Source organism: Trichosurus vulpecula, chromosome 5 (genome assembly GCF_011100635.1).
Source record: "Trichosurus vulpecula isolate mTriVul1 chromosome 5, mTriVul1.pri, whole genome shotgun sequence".
Classification (NCBI taxonomy): domain Eukaryota; kingdom Metazoa; phylum Chordata; class Mammalia; order Diprotodontia; family Phalangeridae; genus Trichosurus; species Trichosurus vulpecula.
The window spans coordinates 298855166-298874329 of record NC_050577.1 but is presented as its reverse complement, the minus strand read 5'-3'; the positions used below and the strand labels follow the sequence as shown (position 1 = coordinate 298874329).

The 19164-nt window shown below is 45.6% G+C and overlaps 1 protein-coding gene across 1 annotated transcript in view; it reads right to left on the bottom strand.

Moving 5' to 3' along the window:
• Window positions 1-9055: 9055 nt before the first annotated feature.
• Window positions 9056-19164, bottom strand: part of TNRC6B (trinucleotide repeat containing adaptor 6B) — a 229753-nt gene continuing 219644 nt past the window's right edge. The window contains exons 23-26 of the mRNA XM_036759875.1: window positions 12826-13050; window positions 12629-12699; window positions 10519-10658; window positions 9056-9958 (exon numbers count right to left, since the gene is read on the bottom strand). Coding sequence (XP_036615770.1) covers window positions 9571-9958; window positions 10519-10658; window positions 12629-12699; window positions 12826-13050 — 824 coding nt within the window. The 3' untranslated portion in view covers window positions 9056-9570. The remainder of the gene's footprint in view (window positions 9959-10518; window positions 10659-12628; window positions 12700-12825; window positions 13051-19164) is intronic.

The window sequence follows — 19164 nt, the reverse complement described above, 5'->3', positions numbered from 1 at the left end:
TGTGTTTAAAGGCAATCTAACAGATTGGAACCCTGATAAGATCACGCAGTGAGGAAAGCGTGAACGAGATCAAGTCTATAACTCATTACAGTACTGTGAACGTCAACAACAAAAATGCTTGCTGTATGGAAAACACTGAAAACAGCCACAACATTCTCCTGCTGATGATACTGCATGTTGAAGATAATGCCAAGAGCAAGGCGGGTGCCATGGTTTACCATGGGCAAGGGATCCTGATAAGACAACATGGAGGGCAACCAGGATGGATGGTTCCCAAGGAGATGCCTTCAAGAAACTCACTCAGATCTTAGGTGTCCAGAGTCCAAAGAAAGTCCCATGAAATCCAGATGACATTTTGCTGGGGAGGGAGGGAAGGCAGGAAGGAAAAGATGGGGGAAAGGAAGGAAGGAAGAGAGGGAGGAGGGAGGGAAGAAAGGAAAGGAGGGAAGAGGGAAGGAGGGAAGAGGGAGAGAAGGAAGGGAGGAAGGAAGGAAAGAAAGGATAGAGGGAAGGCAGGTAGGCTCTTTTTGCCCTCTTCCCAGCACAGCACTGTGGTGGTTTCCTTAATCTGTGGCATGGAGGAGCAGTAGGCTCCAGCTCTTAAGAAAAAAAAAAACACAAAGGCTTCTGAAATGGACAGATTGCAAGGCAGGTTCCTAAGGACTGCACATATGAGGTGATCTGGTTCCTGAGCTTGAAAGGGACTAGTTACTGAGTGCAGGAAATGGGTCCTTCTCCAGAGAACCCTGGATGAACACTACATGGCTAGACTTTGCAAGCCTGCCCCCGTTGCAGAGCAGCTTGGTTTTCTGCAGTTGATTTAATGAGCAGACTCCCCGAACAATGCCCAGCCACTGGGAGAGGCTGCCAAGAGTCCTCTTAGGCTCCCAGTGTCCTCACTGTACTGAATCAGCATCCCCCTTCCCCTCCTAAACACAGAGATACCATGGACACAGAAACTGTTGAACAATTATGCAAAGCTACTCATCAACCCCCCAACACCCCCAGTCCCCGCCCCCCTGCAGAATGCATAGTTTACAATTCACTTTACAAAATAAAGAAGCAATGCTGACCACATATGGGACCTTTTTTTTTTTTTGAAAAAAGAAAAAAACAACAACCTCTTCTTAAATTCAGTATCAAAATTCACATTTGCATAAGAATACATTTCAAGGCCATTAGAGAGGAATGAGATTGGAGCAGAGCTAGCTTCAGTATCCCCCCTCCCTTTGTCTTCCTGAATGAAGAAGATGAAGGAATCTGGTTGTGAGGGTGCCTCCCCCACCCCCCACCTCGAGGCTGGGAGGCAGGGGAGAAGTCGGGAAATGGCCCAAAGCATGTACACGATTTCTTTAGAAGGTCAGGGATGGGGAGAAGAGGTGGAATATTTAACAACAAAAACAAATGAAATGAGACACTGCAGATTTCTATGTTTAAGCTGTAAGAAGTTCTGAAATAAAAGAGGATTTCAGATTTTTCTCTCTCCTTTCTTTTTTAAACACTTTGACCTTAACATCTCAAAACCCTTTTTCCTTTGTGTGTAATACCCTGTTTGCTCAAATGGCAACACTGAATGAGCTGGGACAAACCACCAAACGATCTTATCGGACACGGAGGGTAAAGACTTGCTGCCTGCACCACATCCTAGGGCACAAATAAGCAAGAAATGCCTTCTCCTTGACCTGCAAAAACACGCCACCATCATGGTTCGGTTCTCCAGTGGTTATAGAAACCCCCCAAATAGTCACCTGCACACACACGCACGCACACGCACCTGTACACACAAAAGACACGAGGTCACGGCTCTGGGGAGGAAGGTGCATGCCAATATCGCCTAGGCAGTCCCCCCAACTTTCCCTACCCTCCTCAGTCCTGTGAGATGTTGATGCCTGTGGTCAACAGTAACCTGCAAGGGACTTCTGGGAGAAAGTCTGACCTTCCTAAAGAAGAAACTGACCACCTTTTCTCATCTCTGATGGAGAGCTTCCTAATCAGATGGTTCCTGTACTCACAAAGGCACATTCAAAAATACTACATTTAAGTAACACCTTAAAAAAAACATAAAAGGGGGCAGTGGTGGTGTTCTAAACACACTTGTTCTAACCTACCCTACATTTCCCTGGCAAGAAACGTCACATGTTTAATCACTTGGTGAGACTGTCCTCCCTTTCAAAGGCAGGTCATTTCTTCCAGGTTTGCAGAGATGTTGGTTTGGTTTGTTTTTTGCATAAGCATCCCCCTTTTCCACTTTTGGCTTCTCTATTTGGATACGACCACACCTCTCCCCATAAAGCTCGGCTGTAAGGCGATCCCCTCAAAGTAAATAAGGCTCCTCGATCTCCACCCCAGTCACCTTTTGGAACTTCCTCCTCCTCTGCGATCCCTACCCCATTAACCCTTCTGGTGCCGGATGTAAAGAGAGGGGACACCAAATGGCCAGGGGAGATGCAAGAAAACAGAGGAGATGAGATTTTGGGAAAGCAAAGCACTTAAATCCACGACCAAACCACACAATACTGTCAGCAGGCTGGCCAACTACTTTTACTGCCTAGCATTATCTATAAAGAAGAATTTTGCTTAACGAAACAAAAAAAGCAGAGTCCATTTACTAATTTGGCTAGAAATAGGAAAAAAAAACCAAAAACAACCAACAACCAACCCAGGAACTTAAAAGTATCATATTTTCAATGCACTGATTTATAGTTCAAATCCCTCAGCTGAGGCACAAAGTGCTTAAGGAAACACTATTTAAGGACCAAAACCAAACACTGCTTATCTTGGATATTTTTCCTCATCTTTCCTGGCCGTCTATAGTCACAAGGAGCACACGGCAGAGACTACTCTCACCTCGCTCACCTGCACCACCTCCCCAAAGGGCAGAGGTTTCTTGTGTCAACAGGAAATACTCAAACTCAACTTCACATCAGCAGCTTTTGTCATTTTGAACAGGAAGAGAGGTGGTAGTGCCTGGCTGATGGCCATTGCCCCCAAACAACTCAACCTGCCTAAATGTTAAAGAGCCCCCTTCTTCTCAAGGGTTATGGAGAAACTGCCACCCAAAGTGATGGAAAAGCTTTAGAAATCAGATCTGCCATACACATATGGATGGTATGGACACACAGCAAGGAGGGTGATTTATCAGACGGGATGATATGTGACAGTTCCCGCAAATATTTCGAGGCCTTATTTCTTAATAAACTCTCCCATTTAGATAAAACTGCTACATTCACAAAACCCTGGTGTTGGTAGCAATCCCAAATCTGAATGATTGGATCTGACTCTCCCTCTTTTCCAAAGACAAGAAAGTAAAACACACACACACACACACACACACACACACACACACCCTTTGGCACTGGCCATAGAAACACAGACCATGCATGCATGCGTATGTACATCCTACTGGCAGAATAAAATTAAAGGTTTGGTTGATGGTGTGCTGCCATTGGTGGCCACTAGGTACTGGTACCCTCGTTACTGGCTGAATGTTGAGGTCACAAGATTTACCATTTCTCTCTCTTGCACGCACACACACACACACACACTCTTCTCATTTCTACTATAGCACTAAACTCCACTTATATACTTTAATAGGAAAAACAAGACTGAAGAAGATTCTCTTTACAATTAACACTAAGATGCGCAGTTAATGCATAGAGCAGATGGGACAGAACCTGGCAAGATCACTGGAGAAGGAAAAGGTTGACTTTTATTGGATAAAATATATATATATATATATATATATATATATATATATATATATATATATATATATATATATTTCTTCCTAGTTCAAGACCTTATATATCTATCTATCTCTCTATCTATATATGCCATACCCCAACAAATAAAAACTGTGTCTACTGCATTTTAACTGTCCTGGAGGGATTAGGGGGAGGAATGGACTTGGAACCGGGACCTTCTCTATTTCAAGACTCAATTGTTCCCTAATCTGAGAGATGGCATTAAACAGCCAAGTCTCCTGAAGACGTCCTGTTTGAAGCAGAGAAAACAGGCTTGGCTTAAGCTCTTTGCTGAGCACACAGGAATCTTTAGTCTGTTCAACAGAAGTATCAAAATGCCAGGATCTTAAAAAAGAAAAAAAAAAGGTGGGGAGCTATACCTCCTTTTGAGGCTGAAACTGAATCTCAAGGCTACTGAAAATGCAGCCCTCAGAAAAGCGCAGAAGGGGTGAGAGGGACTGATGGTGAATACAACATGTAATTGAAACTTCTGCTCGAAATGATAAAGGAACTTCCAAATTCTTAGAGAGCCTGCATTTTTTCCCCACACACCTCAGATACAACACTCTACAAGAGAGAGTTAACTTACTGCTAACTGATGCCACGCTCACAGGAAAGGTGGGAAGTTGTTAGTGACACCAGGAGAGAAAATGAAAATCCCCCCAGACTGAGAGCGTGTGTGAATCTCTCTTGAAAGAAAGCAGTCCCATGCCATCGAGGAGACAGAGAACGTGGACCTTGGCGAAGGGGAAGGCTTTGGAACCCTCACTTGCAGCATGCGCTAACTGTGGCCTCCGCGACGGCTGTGGAACCCCACAAGTGAGGGGCGCTGGCTCTGTGAGCTTTCTGTTTCTTCACAGTGTCTCGGAGAGTTGTCAGTTTGGCTTAACAGGTACTGAAAATGAGGATGTGAACTGACAGAAAAGGGTTAGTTGGTCACACAGCCTGGTCTGATGGAAGACGTTTCTTTTCTCCAGTCCCCATAGTGGGCAGAGATCAAAGCACATGAGAAGTCCTGAGAAAGCATGCCTCTCTGGTCACTCTAGAGTGAGTGTCTGAAAAGAAAGCTGGTAAGAATGCAAGAAGCTTTGTCCTCAAGAAGGTGGGTGGGTTATTCCACCAAACATGACTGCCCAGCAAGAGAAGTGAACATAAATCCTTCCTACCTATTGGTGATTTTTCAGAAGAAGCTGGGGTGGGGATGTGGGGGGAAATGGCACACTCTCAGACTGTCCAGTTGGAGGACAAGTACTTGGGCCACACGGGGTGGTTCTTACCAAGAGATATCACTTGTTGATCACATCCTCACTGTATCCTGATCTTAAGTCACTGCCAACCAACAAGGCAAACCTTTGAGAACTGAGGAAAAAAAAAAGGGGGAAGGGGAGGGGAAACCCCAGAGGACTCCTTTCTACTGGCCCAACACAGTAAGACTTTCCAAAGTAACACAGGTCTACATGCCTACATGCATTCACACAAAGCACGGGATGGATGAAAGTGGAGAGCACACAACGAAAGACAGGGCAAGGACTCAGCATTCTATTTTTTCAAGATCTAAAACACGTTTTATTTCTAGGGATTTTTTTTTTTTGAAATTTTGCCCACTGCCATGGGGCATGGCCAGAAGGACTCCACGCTCTTTCAATGACAGGTGCATTAATTTCCATGGAGTGACTGGACCACAAGCACACAAGCACACTCGCGAGCGCGCGCACACACACACACACACACACACACACACACCCCCTCCCCTTTTCACAGGATGTTTGGGTGTATGTACGAAGGCACTAAAGCGGTTTCAGAGAAATTTCAGGCATTAACTCCACTTCCCCTCACCTGGAGAGGAAGCTTTTCATTCCCAGTGGTAAGCTCAAATGTCTCAATGAAGCTCTAGTCATGCTTGGGAATTTCAGTATCTGGCCCCAGAAGGGTATGCAAAGGAGAATTCAATATCACCAAAAAAGAAAGTCAAACTTCCAAGTCTCTAGCTGGTGGATGGAGGTAAGTAAGCAGCAAATCTTTAAAATAGCAATTAAAACAAACACAACAGTAGCTGGGAGCTAAAAAAGTAAAAATCATTTGTTCCTTGTTAGATTATCTTAGTTTTTTCCTCCCCCTCCTTCCCACAATAAAAGGAGGTAGACACAGACATTTCCCATTAATGGAACAGTCCATGGGTAACTTTCCTCTAGCAATGCCTATATTTAAATTTTGTTCCAAAAAGCATTACCCTATATTCCCTATTTCTTTATGTAGATTCTCACTGACCCAAACTTCACTAAATTTTACAGTCAGAACTAATATTTTGGGGAGGGTAGTGAAAAATGCAGGGAATTGTCTTTTTTCTTTCATTAAAAAAGAAAAAAATTATGAGGAGAGATAGCGGTTTAGTTCCTCAGTGGAAAGGACCAGTGATGCCATTCCCATACAGATGCCCATCTCTCTTAACTACAATTACATACAATTCCACATGAGACTAAGACAGAGCTTGTTACAGCTTAACCATTCTCCTAGTTGTTGTTTTTTAAAGAGTATAATGAATTTCTTGCTGCTAAACTGAGAACTTTTTAAAAATATCGTATTTCTTTGTACAGGTTTTAAAATGTGTGATCCCCAGTTATGACTGTAACATTTAAAGACTTTTCTTTTTGAATTTTTTAAAATTAAGTAAAAACTTTTATTTTAAACTTTTCTTCTTGAAGGATTCAGGAACTTGTAAAAGTTTATCAACAGGAAAGAAACAGCCATCTATCTAGGATAAGATACAGTTAAATAAACCATCTTCAAAAAAACTGGCTTCCTACCCTAGAATTCCTGAGAATGCTTGCAAATTTTAAAGCAGGAAAATAAATGTTAAAACAAACACAAAAAACCCCCAAACAAACACTGTTATATGCTCCCAGAGTTAGTCTTCATCTAAAATATATATATTTTTATATATATGCACTTTTTGGTCTTTTTAAAAATTTTTAATTTTTTTTCCCTTTAAGCTTATGATGGAAGAACATTTTAGCTTCTCAATTTTATTTTTACATATTTCAAATCCCTCATTATGTCTTGTAAACAAGAGGGGCTCTAGCACCCGGCTTTCACCGTAGTATCATAATGAACTTAACTAACCCAAAGTGCAGGTAGAGGAACCACTAGGCAGGTTGGGAGGAGAGGGCTAAGGACACGCGAGGAGCCCCTGGGGAGGTGGGGGCGGCAGCAGGCGATGGGACAGAAGAAGCCAAGCGAGGCCCTTCCGGGGACTTCCACTACAAGTAAGAAACTTAGATCATGTATTCTCTATTGAGGAGGACAGCTGCTCTTCACCTCAAGGCCACAACAGAGCTAATGCTTCACCACTTGGGAAGAAACCAGGGAGAGAGGCTGAAGAAGGGGAGTCTTCTCTGCAGAGGGCAGGACAAAGACAGAAGCTGGTGGGCTGGCACAGGGCAGGGGTCTTTAAAAAAAGCAAGCAAGCGATGCGACGGCTGCCCTTCTGCTGCCCTCTCCAGCTCGCCCACCTGCCCTTGCCCCCTTCTGATTCACATCTCAGAATCATATGCAGTGAATGCTCATTGTAAGATGCTGTAACTTCAACTTAGCACCCCCCTTTGTCAATCCTTTCGGATGCCTGGTTTTAGACTGACAGGGGTGAGTCAAGAAACCTATAGAGCTTCCAATTTCCTTTGTCTCACATGCAAATGATTTTTTTTTTTGCCTTTCCCTAACCACTCACACACGAGCGCACACACACGTACACACACACATACATACGAATGAAGAGTTAAATACATTAGGCATTGCTGTATCCTTCACTGAAGATGCTCCAACAAGATGCTTGCCCTGTCCTCCCCCCCCCCATCAGAAAGCTGACCAGGACAGCAGCGTCTACTCCCACCCAAGGTCGGGTCCGAGTGGGCAGGCGTTTGCTGGTACAGAATGCGGGCACTTTATGTAAAGCAGCTGAATGCAGACTGATGACGTCCACGCCTAACCAAGTGCTAGCCCTTCTCCCTGCCCACACCCGAGGCAGGCGCTGGGTGTGAAGGGGTCTCCCTCCCTCCGGTCTACTCAGCTCCCCTCCCCACAAGCAGCAGTACCGATGTAGAGCCCAGCGCGTGTGCACGGACACACTGGCCATTACTGTGGATTCCAAGGTCGCCCCTGTTCCGCCCAGAGTACTGTACTACACTGATGCTCACAAAATTTTCTTTAAATACCGAAATAAAAAAGCAACAATACAGGAAAACAAGGTGCAATACTCAGAGTCTTTGCTAGTTAGACCTGCCTAAGCAAAACCACATACACAGGAAATACAGAACACAGAGAAACAAAAGGAAAGGCCTGAAGTACACACTGGTTTAAGAACATTCTTCAGTAAACGTTTCGGTCAGTGACGGTCTGGTGCTGGGACACACCCAGGCCTGGCACAGGTAACGCTCAGCATTGGGAGCAGAGAGGGGAGCTGCCTATGCCTTCAGGAGATGGCTGATGCCACTCAATATTTTTTCTGTTTCTTAAAAAAAATGACAAGACAACTTAGCTGAAAATTTAGGTAAGCATGAAATTTCTGATTTCCAATGAGCAAATTCCATCCGTCTGGGCCATGGCCAGGGAACGGGGAGACGGCTCTTGTTTTCACTTTGGATATACCACCAAAGAGAGATGAGGTCTTTCCACCCATTCCCGTTAAAACAACCATCAAAAAAAAAAAAAAAACGTGCTTTGAGAAAACACAACAGTTGGATGTTCTGATGTGTCTCTTATTTTAAAACCATAAATAAATATGGCATAAATACATGGATGAACACACGAAGACGTGGTCACTCCAGATGTGCCTCCTGCTTGCCTGATTTCTGGATATGGCAGTGCTCCACTCTGCTGCTGGATGGAAGTAAAGGCTCTCTCTCTCTCTCTCTCTCTCTCTCTCTCTCTCTCTCTCTCTCTCTCTCTCTCTCTCTCTCACACACACACACACACACACACACACACACACACACACACACACGACTCGAAAACACAAAAGAGCGCCCTGCTTGAGGGCATGAAAAGCATTCTCCTGAAATCTTAATGCAGCCCCACTGGGTTTGGCGTCAGTCCTGGCCGGCCAGCCGCTGACTGGCAGCAGCTGGCCTTCCAATTAGTGGGGGCAGAATGAGGAGGAGGAGGAGCGCACACGCACATCAACACACATGCGCACACACACACACACACCAACCACAAGCATGCCTGGGCAGTTACATGTGCCAGCACACACTGGTATTTATCGACCAGCCAATCACAATTTTTTTTCCTTTTTTTTAAAAGTTTTTTGTTTTGTTTTTAAAGTGAGGCTCCGTCTAGTCTTCCCTCCCCCAACCCCCACAATTCTTTTGCCCTCCCCCCCCCAACACGGTAGACCTAAGGACGGAAACACACCCAGTGCAAACCAAGTTAAAAAGCTATTTTTCAGTATATATGTTTCTTAGCAACAACTTCCGTATAACATGAAAAAGTGAAAAACTAGAAACTAATTTTTTTAATTTTTTGTGTTGAAATTTAAATGGTATGTGTACTTGCTTCACATTGTCTTTCTAGGTTGGCGTTCATGATTCAAGTATTTCAAGAGTGATATGTTCTCTTTTTGGATTCATTTTCCAAACGAAAAAACTGAAGTTATAAGGGAGGCAACTATGTGCTCAGACAGTCTGGCAATGACCCACCTTTTTTTTCTCTCTCCGTTTTCTTTTTTCCTTTTAAAAATGTATTTATTGCAAGTTGAAAAAAAAAACGAAAAGGTCGAGTTAGTGCTGCTGCTGTTCCAAAAAAGGTCACGAGGTCAGAGTTGAAAGTTCTAAGTTCAGATTGAATCCGACCCTCCTCCCAGAAGGTCACCAGGTAGCAAAGGGGCAGGGCTGCCCATCCGGTGGGGATCTTCCCCACTGGGGACCCCCCACAAGCTGGAGGAGTAGTTTGGAGGCCCCCACAAGGAGGCGCCAGGGAGGTCGCCACCACTGCTGCCGCCCCCGCCGCTGCTCCACTGGCCCAGCCCTGCCGACCCCCCAAAAAGATTCAGGGCGGGGCCCACGGCGTCTGCCTGGCTTTGTCCCGTCTCCAACGGCTGCCAGCCGGCGGCAGGCGCACTCGGCGTCGCGGCGGGGGGAGGGGGCTGGGCTTGTGCCAAAAACCGGCTCACCTCCTCGTCTGTGGCAAACTCAGCCAGGATGGTAGTGTTTCCCAGCACACACCTGGAAAGTGACAGAACAGGGATAGTGCTCAGGGGCTATGACTTTCAAAATTCTAAAAGACACCCACAAAAAACAAAATCTGCTGGCAATCTGTCTGCACTCTAAATGTGGGTGAGGAACTCCTAGAGTGGACACACCCTCCACCAATGCAGACCCACAATTCTGGAGGCCTCTCAATCAGTTTGAACCCCCATCTGCCTGTATCCAGCACTGACCTCCCAGGCCCATGCCACACAGACCCTCAGAAACAGGTCCACATGGATCGATATCAACATGGGGCAAAAGTTCTCTCTCTTATAACTTAGGACTGTCAGTCATCAGAAAGAAGAATATTTCTGGAATATAAACATTGTTTGGTGCCTGGTGGGAAAGACATGTTTTGGCCTACAAACAAGCCCCTCCTCTCACTGACGCCTCCCCAACAGGGAGATGATGCATCTGCTCCTTACGCCAAGCTGAGCATTGTGAGGCACATTCATCCTCCTTCCTGGCTTCGGGGCAGGAGAGGCCCACCCAGGCCTGGCACTGCCCGATCCCCCTCTAGCCCCAGCGGTACTCACATGTGTAGGGCAGTCTGGGCCTTGGCTGCCTCCTGCTTGGTGCTGTATCGGATCAGGGCCGTGCCCTGGGTCAGGTTCAGATGGAATGTCAGCAGTGGGCCGTGCTGCATGCAGATCGTCCTCAAGGTTGACCCATCGATCTAAGGACAAAGCACCCAGGTGAGTCCCGAGAGAGAGAAGAGAGGGTGATGGGGCTACTCAAAACATGGACACTCGGCTGCAGAGAGAACAATGGCCCGACAGAAGGAAGTAGGAAGAGAAAACCAGCTGGAGACCAAGTCCGAGGAGCCCCAGACTACGGGGCCTCAGGGTCCTCAGAGCGCTGGGGAGGCAGCACCAAGGCATGCTCTTGAGCTCCCCCAAAACACAAACTTCTGGTGTATGATAAATAAGGAAACAAAAGCATAAACTTAAACTGACAACCTAGTTATGTTAAGGCCTTGGCGAGCAGAGGGAGCAGCCAGATGGGGCGCTGACCAGAGAATGGAAGCTGGTCTATGTCGCTCACATGGCAGGCGGCACCATGCTAGCTGTGCCCAGGGATCCCTGTCAAATGACCAGAGGTTGAGCTCTGAGAGCCCTTTCAGCCTTCAGCCGTTCCCTGCTCTCTCTCATTGCCAGAGGCAGAGGACAGGCCCCAGGATGCCAAGTCTCCATGTCCAGGGCTCTGCCTCAATCAGGGCCTTGGACACTGGAGGGGAGGCCATTCAAGGTGAGCATGCCCGTGAGGTAGCTTAGTGGAGAGTGTGTGTAGGACCTGGAATCAGGAAGACCTGGGTTCAAATTCTGGTTCAGACACTTCTGAGCTCTGTGACCAACTCTGGCAAGTTACTTAACACCTCTGCCTGCCTCAGTCTCCCCAACTGAAAAATGTGTCAAAAGCACTTGGCAAACTGCCTGGCACACAGCAGGAGGTCTGTAATTGCTTATTCCCACCCCCTTCTACGAAACCTCACACTTCTCTGCTTCCAAGTTCCCAACCTCATTCTGCCTCAATGCTCCCCAGGCCCTTATCCTCTGGCCACTTCCCAATAGCCAATCACTTGTCACATCTTGTCAGTCCTGGCTCTCTCTGTGGCAGCTGCCAGATCAGACGGCCTTTTCCTGACCCTCGGCCCACCTCCACCTCCTCCTGCCTGAGCTCTCCTCGGGCTCCTTGGCTGGACGGACCTCCATCCTGGGTACAGCCACCAGCTGTGAACGGCCCCCAAGGCTCCAAGCTCGAGCCAACTTCGCCTGGTGATCCCCTCAGCTCCCACCTCTCTGTGGGCGTCTCCCCCATCAGTCATCTTGAAATACGTGTCCCGTAGACACTGTAAACTCAACATGTCCAAAACTGAACTCATCATCGCCTCCCCCAAACTTCCCTATTACCAAGAGGGTGCCCCCATCCTCCCAGTCCTGCAGGCCCAGAGCCTGGGGCTGTCCTCGACTCCTCTCTATCCACCCCTGTCATCACCACGTCTGGACTATTACTACAGCTGCCAGGGGCTCTGCCCACCTCGAATCTCTCCCAGCTCCAATTATCCTCCAGCCTCCAAAATGATTCCCCTGAAGTGTGCGTCAGACCACATCACCTCCCCCTATTCATTACACTCTAATGGCTTCTCATCACCTCCAAAATTCAAGTATAAGATGGTGAGCGTTTGGGTCTTAAAGCCCTTTATGCCCCGGCCTCCTCCTAGAGCGTCTTCTTATGACTGACTCCCACCAAAGTACTCTAGTCCAGTGACACTGGCCTCCAGGCAGCCTGAAACATTCTCTCCCCTTGTGTCTCCCTCTTGACCTCTTTCCAGCTGCAGCTGAGTCACCCTTAGCCTCCTGTCAAGGCCCAATCTGGGTGCCACCTCTTACAGGAAGTCTTGGTGGACTTCCCTTGCCTTCCCCTGCCATCTCCTTCAAATGATCCAGTGTACATGACTATCTACATGACTCAAAGAAGTCCTCCGTGCCTTCCTGGAGATGGTCTGAATTTTCCAGCCTGAGAATGGGTCCTTAGGCAGTCCCAGACTCAAGGGCTACCATCTGCCCTCCCTGTCCTGCATGCCTCCCATGCCTCCCTCCTGCCCATCTTAGCTCCGGTACCAACAAGAACAAGGAGGGTGAGTACCTGGGGAGTGAGGTTGTGGAGAACCAGCCAGTAGCTAGGACGAGCCGTTCCGCCATCGCTCCAGGCAGAGGCTAGGGAGGGATAGAAGCAACAAGAGAAGGCAGGTTAGAGGCAGCCAGGGGGGCAGCCGCTCCCTCTCCCTCCCCGTGCCCCTGGGAATGTCTGGATCCCCTTCCTGAGACCACCAGCTTCCTCACCTGAGGCGAGCCTGGAGTCCTGGGCCCCCCACCCCCTGACTGAGCGGGGGGCTGTGCTGCTCCAGGGAGATGACGGTTTGGGATTGGTCAGGCCGGGAGGTGGGCGGGGCAGCCCGCTAGTGTTCCTTGAGGAAATATGGTTTTTCCACATCTTGTTGGAGAGATGAGTGGGGTTGTGTCCTATGGGATCTGGGGACCATGTTGATTTGTAATCAGTGAACTTTGCTGGAAGAAAAAAGGAAGGTAGGAATGAGTGACATGAGGAAGGGCCCGACAGCTTCTGTTCCAGCCTAAGGCTGTATGCTCACAGCAGTCCTGTGATTGAGGTGCCATGATCACCTTCTCTAGCAGACATGAGAAAACTGAGGTACAGAAGGGAAGAACTTGACCAGGGTCCGACACGATTCAAACCCAAGTCTGGTACTCTGTCACCATGCTGCTTGCAGCAGCCTCACACATGCAGAAATACACATTTTAACAGAATCATTCAATATCTAACCAAAATACACACATTACAAGCAGCAATGAAACAGAACCCAAACTTCAACTATGCATTTTCTTCATTTACCTAGGATGTGAAGTTGTAAAATGGCTGTGAACTCACAATGTTTATCAAACAACAAAAGATTATTTGTCAAAATTTTCTTCTCCAAATATCAGCTTCAAGGGAAAATTAATAAAAGAAAATGCTTTTAAAAATCTGGAGGTTCATCTGTTGGTAGGAAGGTCCTTCCTATACTTTGGAAAATAGAACCTTAAATATGGGCCTGTTAGCACTTATTTTTTTTTTAAATTTAAATTTATTTATTTAACATATTTGGTTTTCAGCATTGATTTTCACAATAGTTTGAATTACAAATTTTCTCCCCATTTCTACCCTCCCCCCCACTCCAAGATGGCTTATATTCTGGTTGCCCTGTTCCCCAGTCAGCCCTCCCCTCTCATCCCCTTTTCCCTTCCTTTCTTGTAGGGCAAGATAAATTTCTACGCCCCATTGCCTGTGTATCTTATTTTTTAGTTGCATGCAAAAACTTTTTTTGTTTTTGAACATCTGATTTTAAAACTTTGAGTTCCAAATTCTCTCCCCTCTTCCCTTCCCACCTACCCTCCCTAAGAAGTCGAGCAATTCAACCTAGGCCACACATGTATCATTATGTATAACCCTTCCATGATACTCATGTTGTGAAAGGCTAACTACATTTTGCTCCTTCCCAACCCATCCCCCTTTATTGAATTTTCTCCCTTGACCCTGTCCCCTTTCCAAAGTGTTTGTTTTGATTACCTCCACCCCCATCTGCCCTCCCCTCCATCATCCCCCCCCCTTTTATTTTTTTTTTAATCTTCCTCCCTCTTCTTTCCTGTGGGGTAAGATACCCAACTGAGTATGTATGGTATTCCCCCTCAGGCCAAATCTGATGAGAGCAAGGTTCACTCATTCCCCCCTCACCTGCCCTCTCCCCTCCTCCCATAGAACTGCTTCCTCTTGCCACCTTTATGCGAGATAATCCACCCCATTCTATCTCTCCCTATCTCCCTCTCTCAGTATGTTGCTCTCTCATCCCTTAATTTCATTTTATTTCTTTTAGATATCTTCCCTTCATCTTCAACTCACCCTGTGTCTGCTCTCTCTCTTTTACATATATATATATATACATATATAAACACACATATATATATACACATACACACACATACATACATATACACATACATACATACACATTCACTTGTATATATACATAAATATATACATACATATATATGCATATTCCCTTCAGCTACCCTAATACTGAGGTCTCATGAATCATACACATCATCTTTCCATGTAGGAATGTAAACATAACAGTTCAACTTTAGTAAGTCCCTTGTGTTAGCACTTATTGAACTGAACTAAAAACACATTTAAAAACTACACTTGAGTGGAATATTCTCAAGCTATCCTCTTATAGAAAATATCTTCCTTCTATCTTTTCTTACAGATTTCAAGGTAAAAAAATGACAACTGAGCTTTTCCATATACCAATTTAAAGACAAACAGAACAACCCTCTGCATTTCAAGCAGGAAATAAAACCAACTGTTACTATTGGAAGGTCAGGTGGCATCCTGGATACTATGCTAGATAAACATCAGACCAAGCATTTGCCCTTGGGGAAGTCATCATCTAGCTGAGGAGAATGTGCCCACGTCCATCAGGGCCAGACAAGAACCACCTTGGGTGCTGAGGTGGGAGGGAGGGGAAGAAGCACATGTGCCCGGGCGGAGGGATCTATCTTAGGATGTCTCAATTGGTGAAATGGTGGGAACAGCAAAGTGGAAGCTGTGTTTGGCGGGATGACAGTAAAAGGAGTTCAGACAGACAGAGAGTTTCCATAACAGGACAATGAAGATACAAGGTCGGAAAAGCCTGTAGCCAAACTCAGGAGTTGAGACTAGGCTGTAGGGCCAGGGGGTGGCCGCAGAAGTATTGTGAACAGAACACTGTCATGATAAAATGGCTATTTCAGGATGGTTGATTTGTTGAGAAGGACTGAAGGAGGGGAAAATAAAGGCAGGCCACCTCAGAGAGAGGCCACTACTGTAGCAGTAGAAAGCAAAAGGAAGGGATGAGTACTAAACAGGACACGTTAGTGTCCTGGACATGGTGATTAGTAGGACTGGGAGTGTAAAATGACACCAAACTGCTAGCCAGGATAAAGGAGGAGGGGAAGAAAGAGAGGGCAGAGGTAACGTCTTGAGTTTTCAGAAGACGGCCTGCATGAGAAAAAGCTCCTATTTCATTGCACAGCAACTTTTTTATTTTTCACAGCTTATTAAATGAGATCCACTGTGTATGAAGAGAGTGGATGTACGCACCAAGCTTTTGACAAGGTTACCGAAAAGCAGTGGGGAGAGAGAGAGACTTAAGAAAATGGTGAAAGGCTCAGAAGACACAGGCATTGAGGTTTTAATATAAACCAATCAAGAACTTGAGGGAAAAAACCCAACAAACCCCAAAGCTAGAGAATTACTAGAGCAAGTCTAAGAAAGAGGTTTGTTAATGATGATGCAATAATGTGAAACCGAGCTCCTAAAGCATAAATACAATTTACAGAGCCTTAAAAGCTCAATGCAGACAGGTACCAGCTTGCTCTTTTGTCCTGATGCTCTGATGTGTCTGTGATCTTCTTCATGATGTTGTTGGCATTTCCTCTCTCAGGTGATCCTGGCACTGTGTGGGCACTGATAGATACCTAGGCTGTACTGCAGACATGCTCCAATGTTATCCTCTAATAATGCTTAGGTATTAGTTGGCAATAGGCCACATCTCACCCCCATTCAAAGTGCCTCTCATCCTCAAAGTAAGCCTCAAAGCTAATTCTCTGGAGGCTGTGGCACTTCAGGGCCATGTAGCACCACTTGAAAAAGCCTCCCAGACTCGGACAGGTCTCTCCCAGCCTTACAGACCATTTAAAAGACCCAAATCTCCTGTCAAGTCACTGAGCTATGGCTCTCTTCCCCTTCTCGGTCAATCACCCTGCCTTGTAACTTGGCTTCTGAACTCAGAGCCTGTCCAAAGTTACTAATGTTTCACTAGTGAATTCTGACAGGCCTCTCAGTCTCTCTGCAGCATTCCACCCTGCTGACCACCGTCCTCTCAGTCAAGCCTTTGTGGTGCTGCCGTCTTGCCTGTTCTACTGTCATTCCTCCCACATCCCCTTATCTCCACTCTCCCCTGCCTTTCTACCCTCATTCAAAGCAACACTCTCTGTCAGTCCACCTGTCACCTTGTCTGAACTCTTCCTATGGCTGTCTAGAGCTCCCCCATCATCATGACTCCCCCTTGTACCACATCCCATCCACTACCATCCCTTAAAGGAGCCACCTCCTCTTTCTTTTTTCATTTCTTTTTTTTGTTTTGTTTTCAAATCATTATTTATTTAATATTCTTAGTTTTCAGCATTAATTTTCACAAGAGTTTGAATTACAAATTTTCTCCCCATTTCTACCCTCCCCCCCACTCCAAGATGGCATATATTCTGGTTGCCCTGTTCCCCAGTCAGCCCTCCCTTCTGTCACCCCATTCCCCCCCATCCCCTTTTCCCTTACTTTCTTGTAGGGCAAGATAGAGGTTATGCCCCATTGCCTATGTATCTTATTTCCCAGTTGCATGCAAAAACTTTTTTTTGAACATCTTCTTTTAAAACTTTGAGTTCCAAATTCTCTCCCCTCTTCCCTCCCCACCCACCCTCCCTAAGAAGGCAAGCAATTTGACATAGGCCACATGTGTATCATTATGCAAAACCCTTCCACAATACTCATGTTGTGAAAGACTAACTATATTTTGCTCCTTCCTCTCCTATCCCCCCTTTAGCCAATTTTCTCCCTTGACCCAGTCCCATTTCAAAAGTGTTTGATTTTGATTACCTCCTCCTCCATCTGCCACCTCTCTTCTATCGTCCACCCCCTTTTTTTTTTTATCTCCTTCCTCCTCCTTTCCTGTGGGGTAAGATACCCAATTGAGTGTGTATGTTATTCCCTCCTCAGGCCAAATCCGATGAGAGCAAGATTCACTCATTCCCCCTCACCTGCCCCCTCTTCCCTCCCAGCAGAACTGCTTTTTCTTGCCACTTCTTTGTGAGATAATTTACCACATTCTATCTCTCCCCTTCTCCCTCTCTCAATATATTCCTCTCTCATCCTTTGATTTTATTTTTTTAGATATCATCCCTTCATATTCAACTCACCCTGTGCCCTTTGTCTATATATATATATATATAATTTTTTTTCCCTTCAGCTACCCTAATACTGAAGTCTCATGAATTATACACATCATCTTTCCATGTAGGAATGTAAACAAAACAGTTCAACTTTAGTAAGTCCCTTGTGATTTCTCTTTCTTGTTTACCTTTTCATGCTTCTCTTGATTCTTGTGTTTGAAAGTCAAATTTTCTATTCAGCTCTGGTCTTTCCATTGAGAAAGCTTGAAAGTCCTCTATTTTATTGAAAATCAATATTTTGCTTTGGCATGATACTCAGTTTTGCTGGGTAGGTGATTCTTGGTTTTAATCCTAGCTCCACTGACCTCCAGAATATCATATTCCAAGCCCTTCGATACCTTAATGTAGAAGCTGCTAGATCTTGTGTTATTTTGAGCGTGTTTCCATAATACTCAAATTGTTTCTTTCTAGCTGCTTGCAGTATTTTCTCCTTGATCTGGGAGTTCTGGAATTTGGCAACAATATTCCTAGGAGTTTCCTTTTTGGGATCTTTATCAAGAGGCGATTGGTGGATTCTTTCAATTTCTATTTTACCTTCTGACTCTAGAACATCAGAGCAGTTCTCCTTAATAATTTCTTGAAAGATGATATCTAGGCTCTTTTTTTGATCATGGCTTTCAGGTACTCCAATAATTTTTAAATTATCTCCCTGGATCTATTTTCCAGGTCAGTGGTTTTTCCAATGAAATATTTTACATTGTCTTCTACTTTTGCATTCCCTTCGTTCTGTTTTATAATATCTCGATTTCTCATAAAGTCACTAGCTTCCACGTGCTCCAATCTCATTTTTAAGGTAGTATTTTCTTTAGTGGTCTTTTGGACCTCCTTTTCCATTTGGCTAATTCTGCCTTTCAAAGCATTCTTCTCCTCATTGGCTTTTTGGAGCTCTTTTGCCATTTGAGTTAGTCTATTTTTTAAGGTGTTGTTTTCTTCAGTATTTTGGGGGGTCTCCTTTAGCAAGTCATTGATTTGTTTTTCATGCTTTTTTTGCATCATTCTCATTTCTCTTCCCAATTTTTCCTCTACTTCTCTAACTTGCTTTTCCAAATCCTTTTTGAGCTCTTCCATGGCCTGAGACCAGTTCATGTTTTTCTTGGAGGCTTTTGATGTAGGCTATTTGATTTTGTTGACTTCTTCTGACTGTATGTCTTGGTCTTCATCACTAAAGAAAGATTCCAAAGTCTGAGTCTGAATCTGAGTCCGTTTTTGCTGCCTGGCTGTGTTCCCAGCCAACTACTTGACCCTTGACCCTTGAGTACTTCACTGGGATATGACTGCTTGCAGAGTAGAAAGTACTTTGTTTGAAGCTTGAGGGGATGCACTGTTGTTTTCAGAGCTATTTCTACACAGCAAGTTCTGCCACACCAGTGCTCCTCCTCCCCCAAGAACCCCCAACCTGGACCAAACTCAGATCTTAAGCAGGCTCTGTGTTCCTGCTCTGATCCGCCACTTAATTCCTCCCACCAGGTGGGCCTGGGGCTGGAAGCAACTGCAGCTGTAGTTCTGTCCTCAGAGCTGCACCACCTTCTCTGTCCCCAGGGTGGTAGCTGAACCGCCAACTCCTTTCACTCTGTCCCTGTA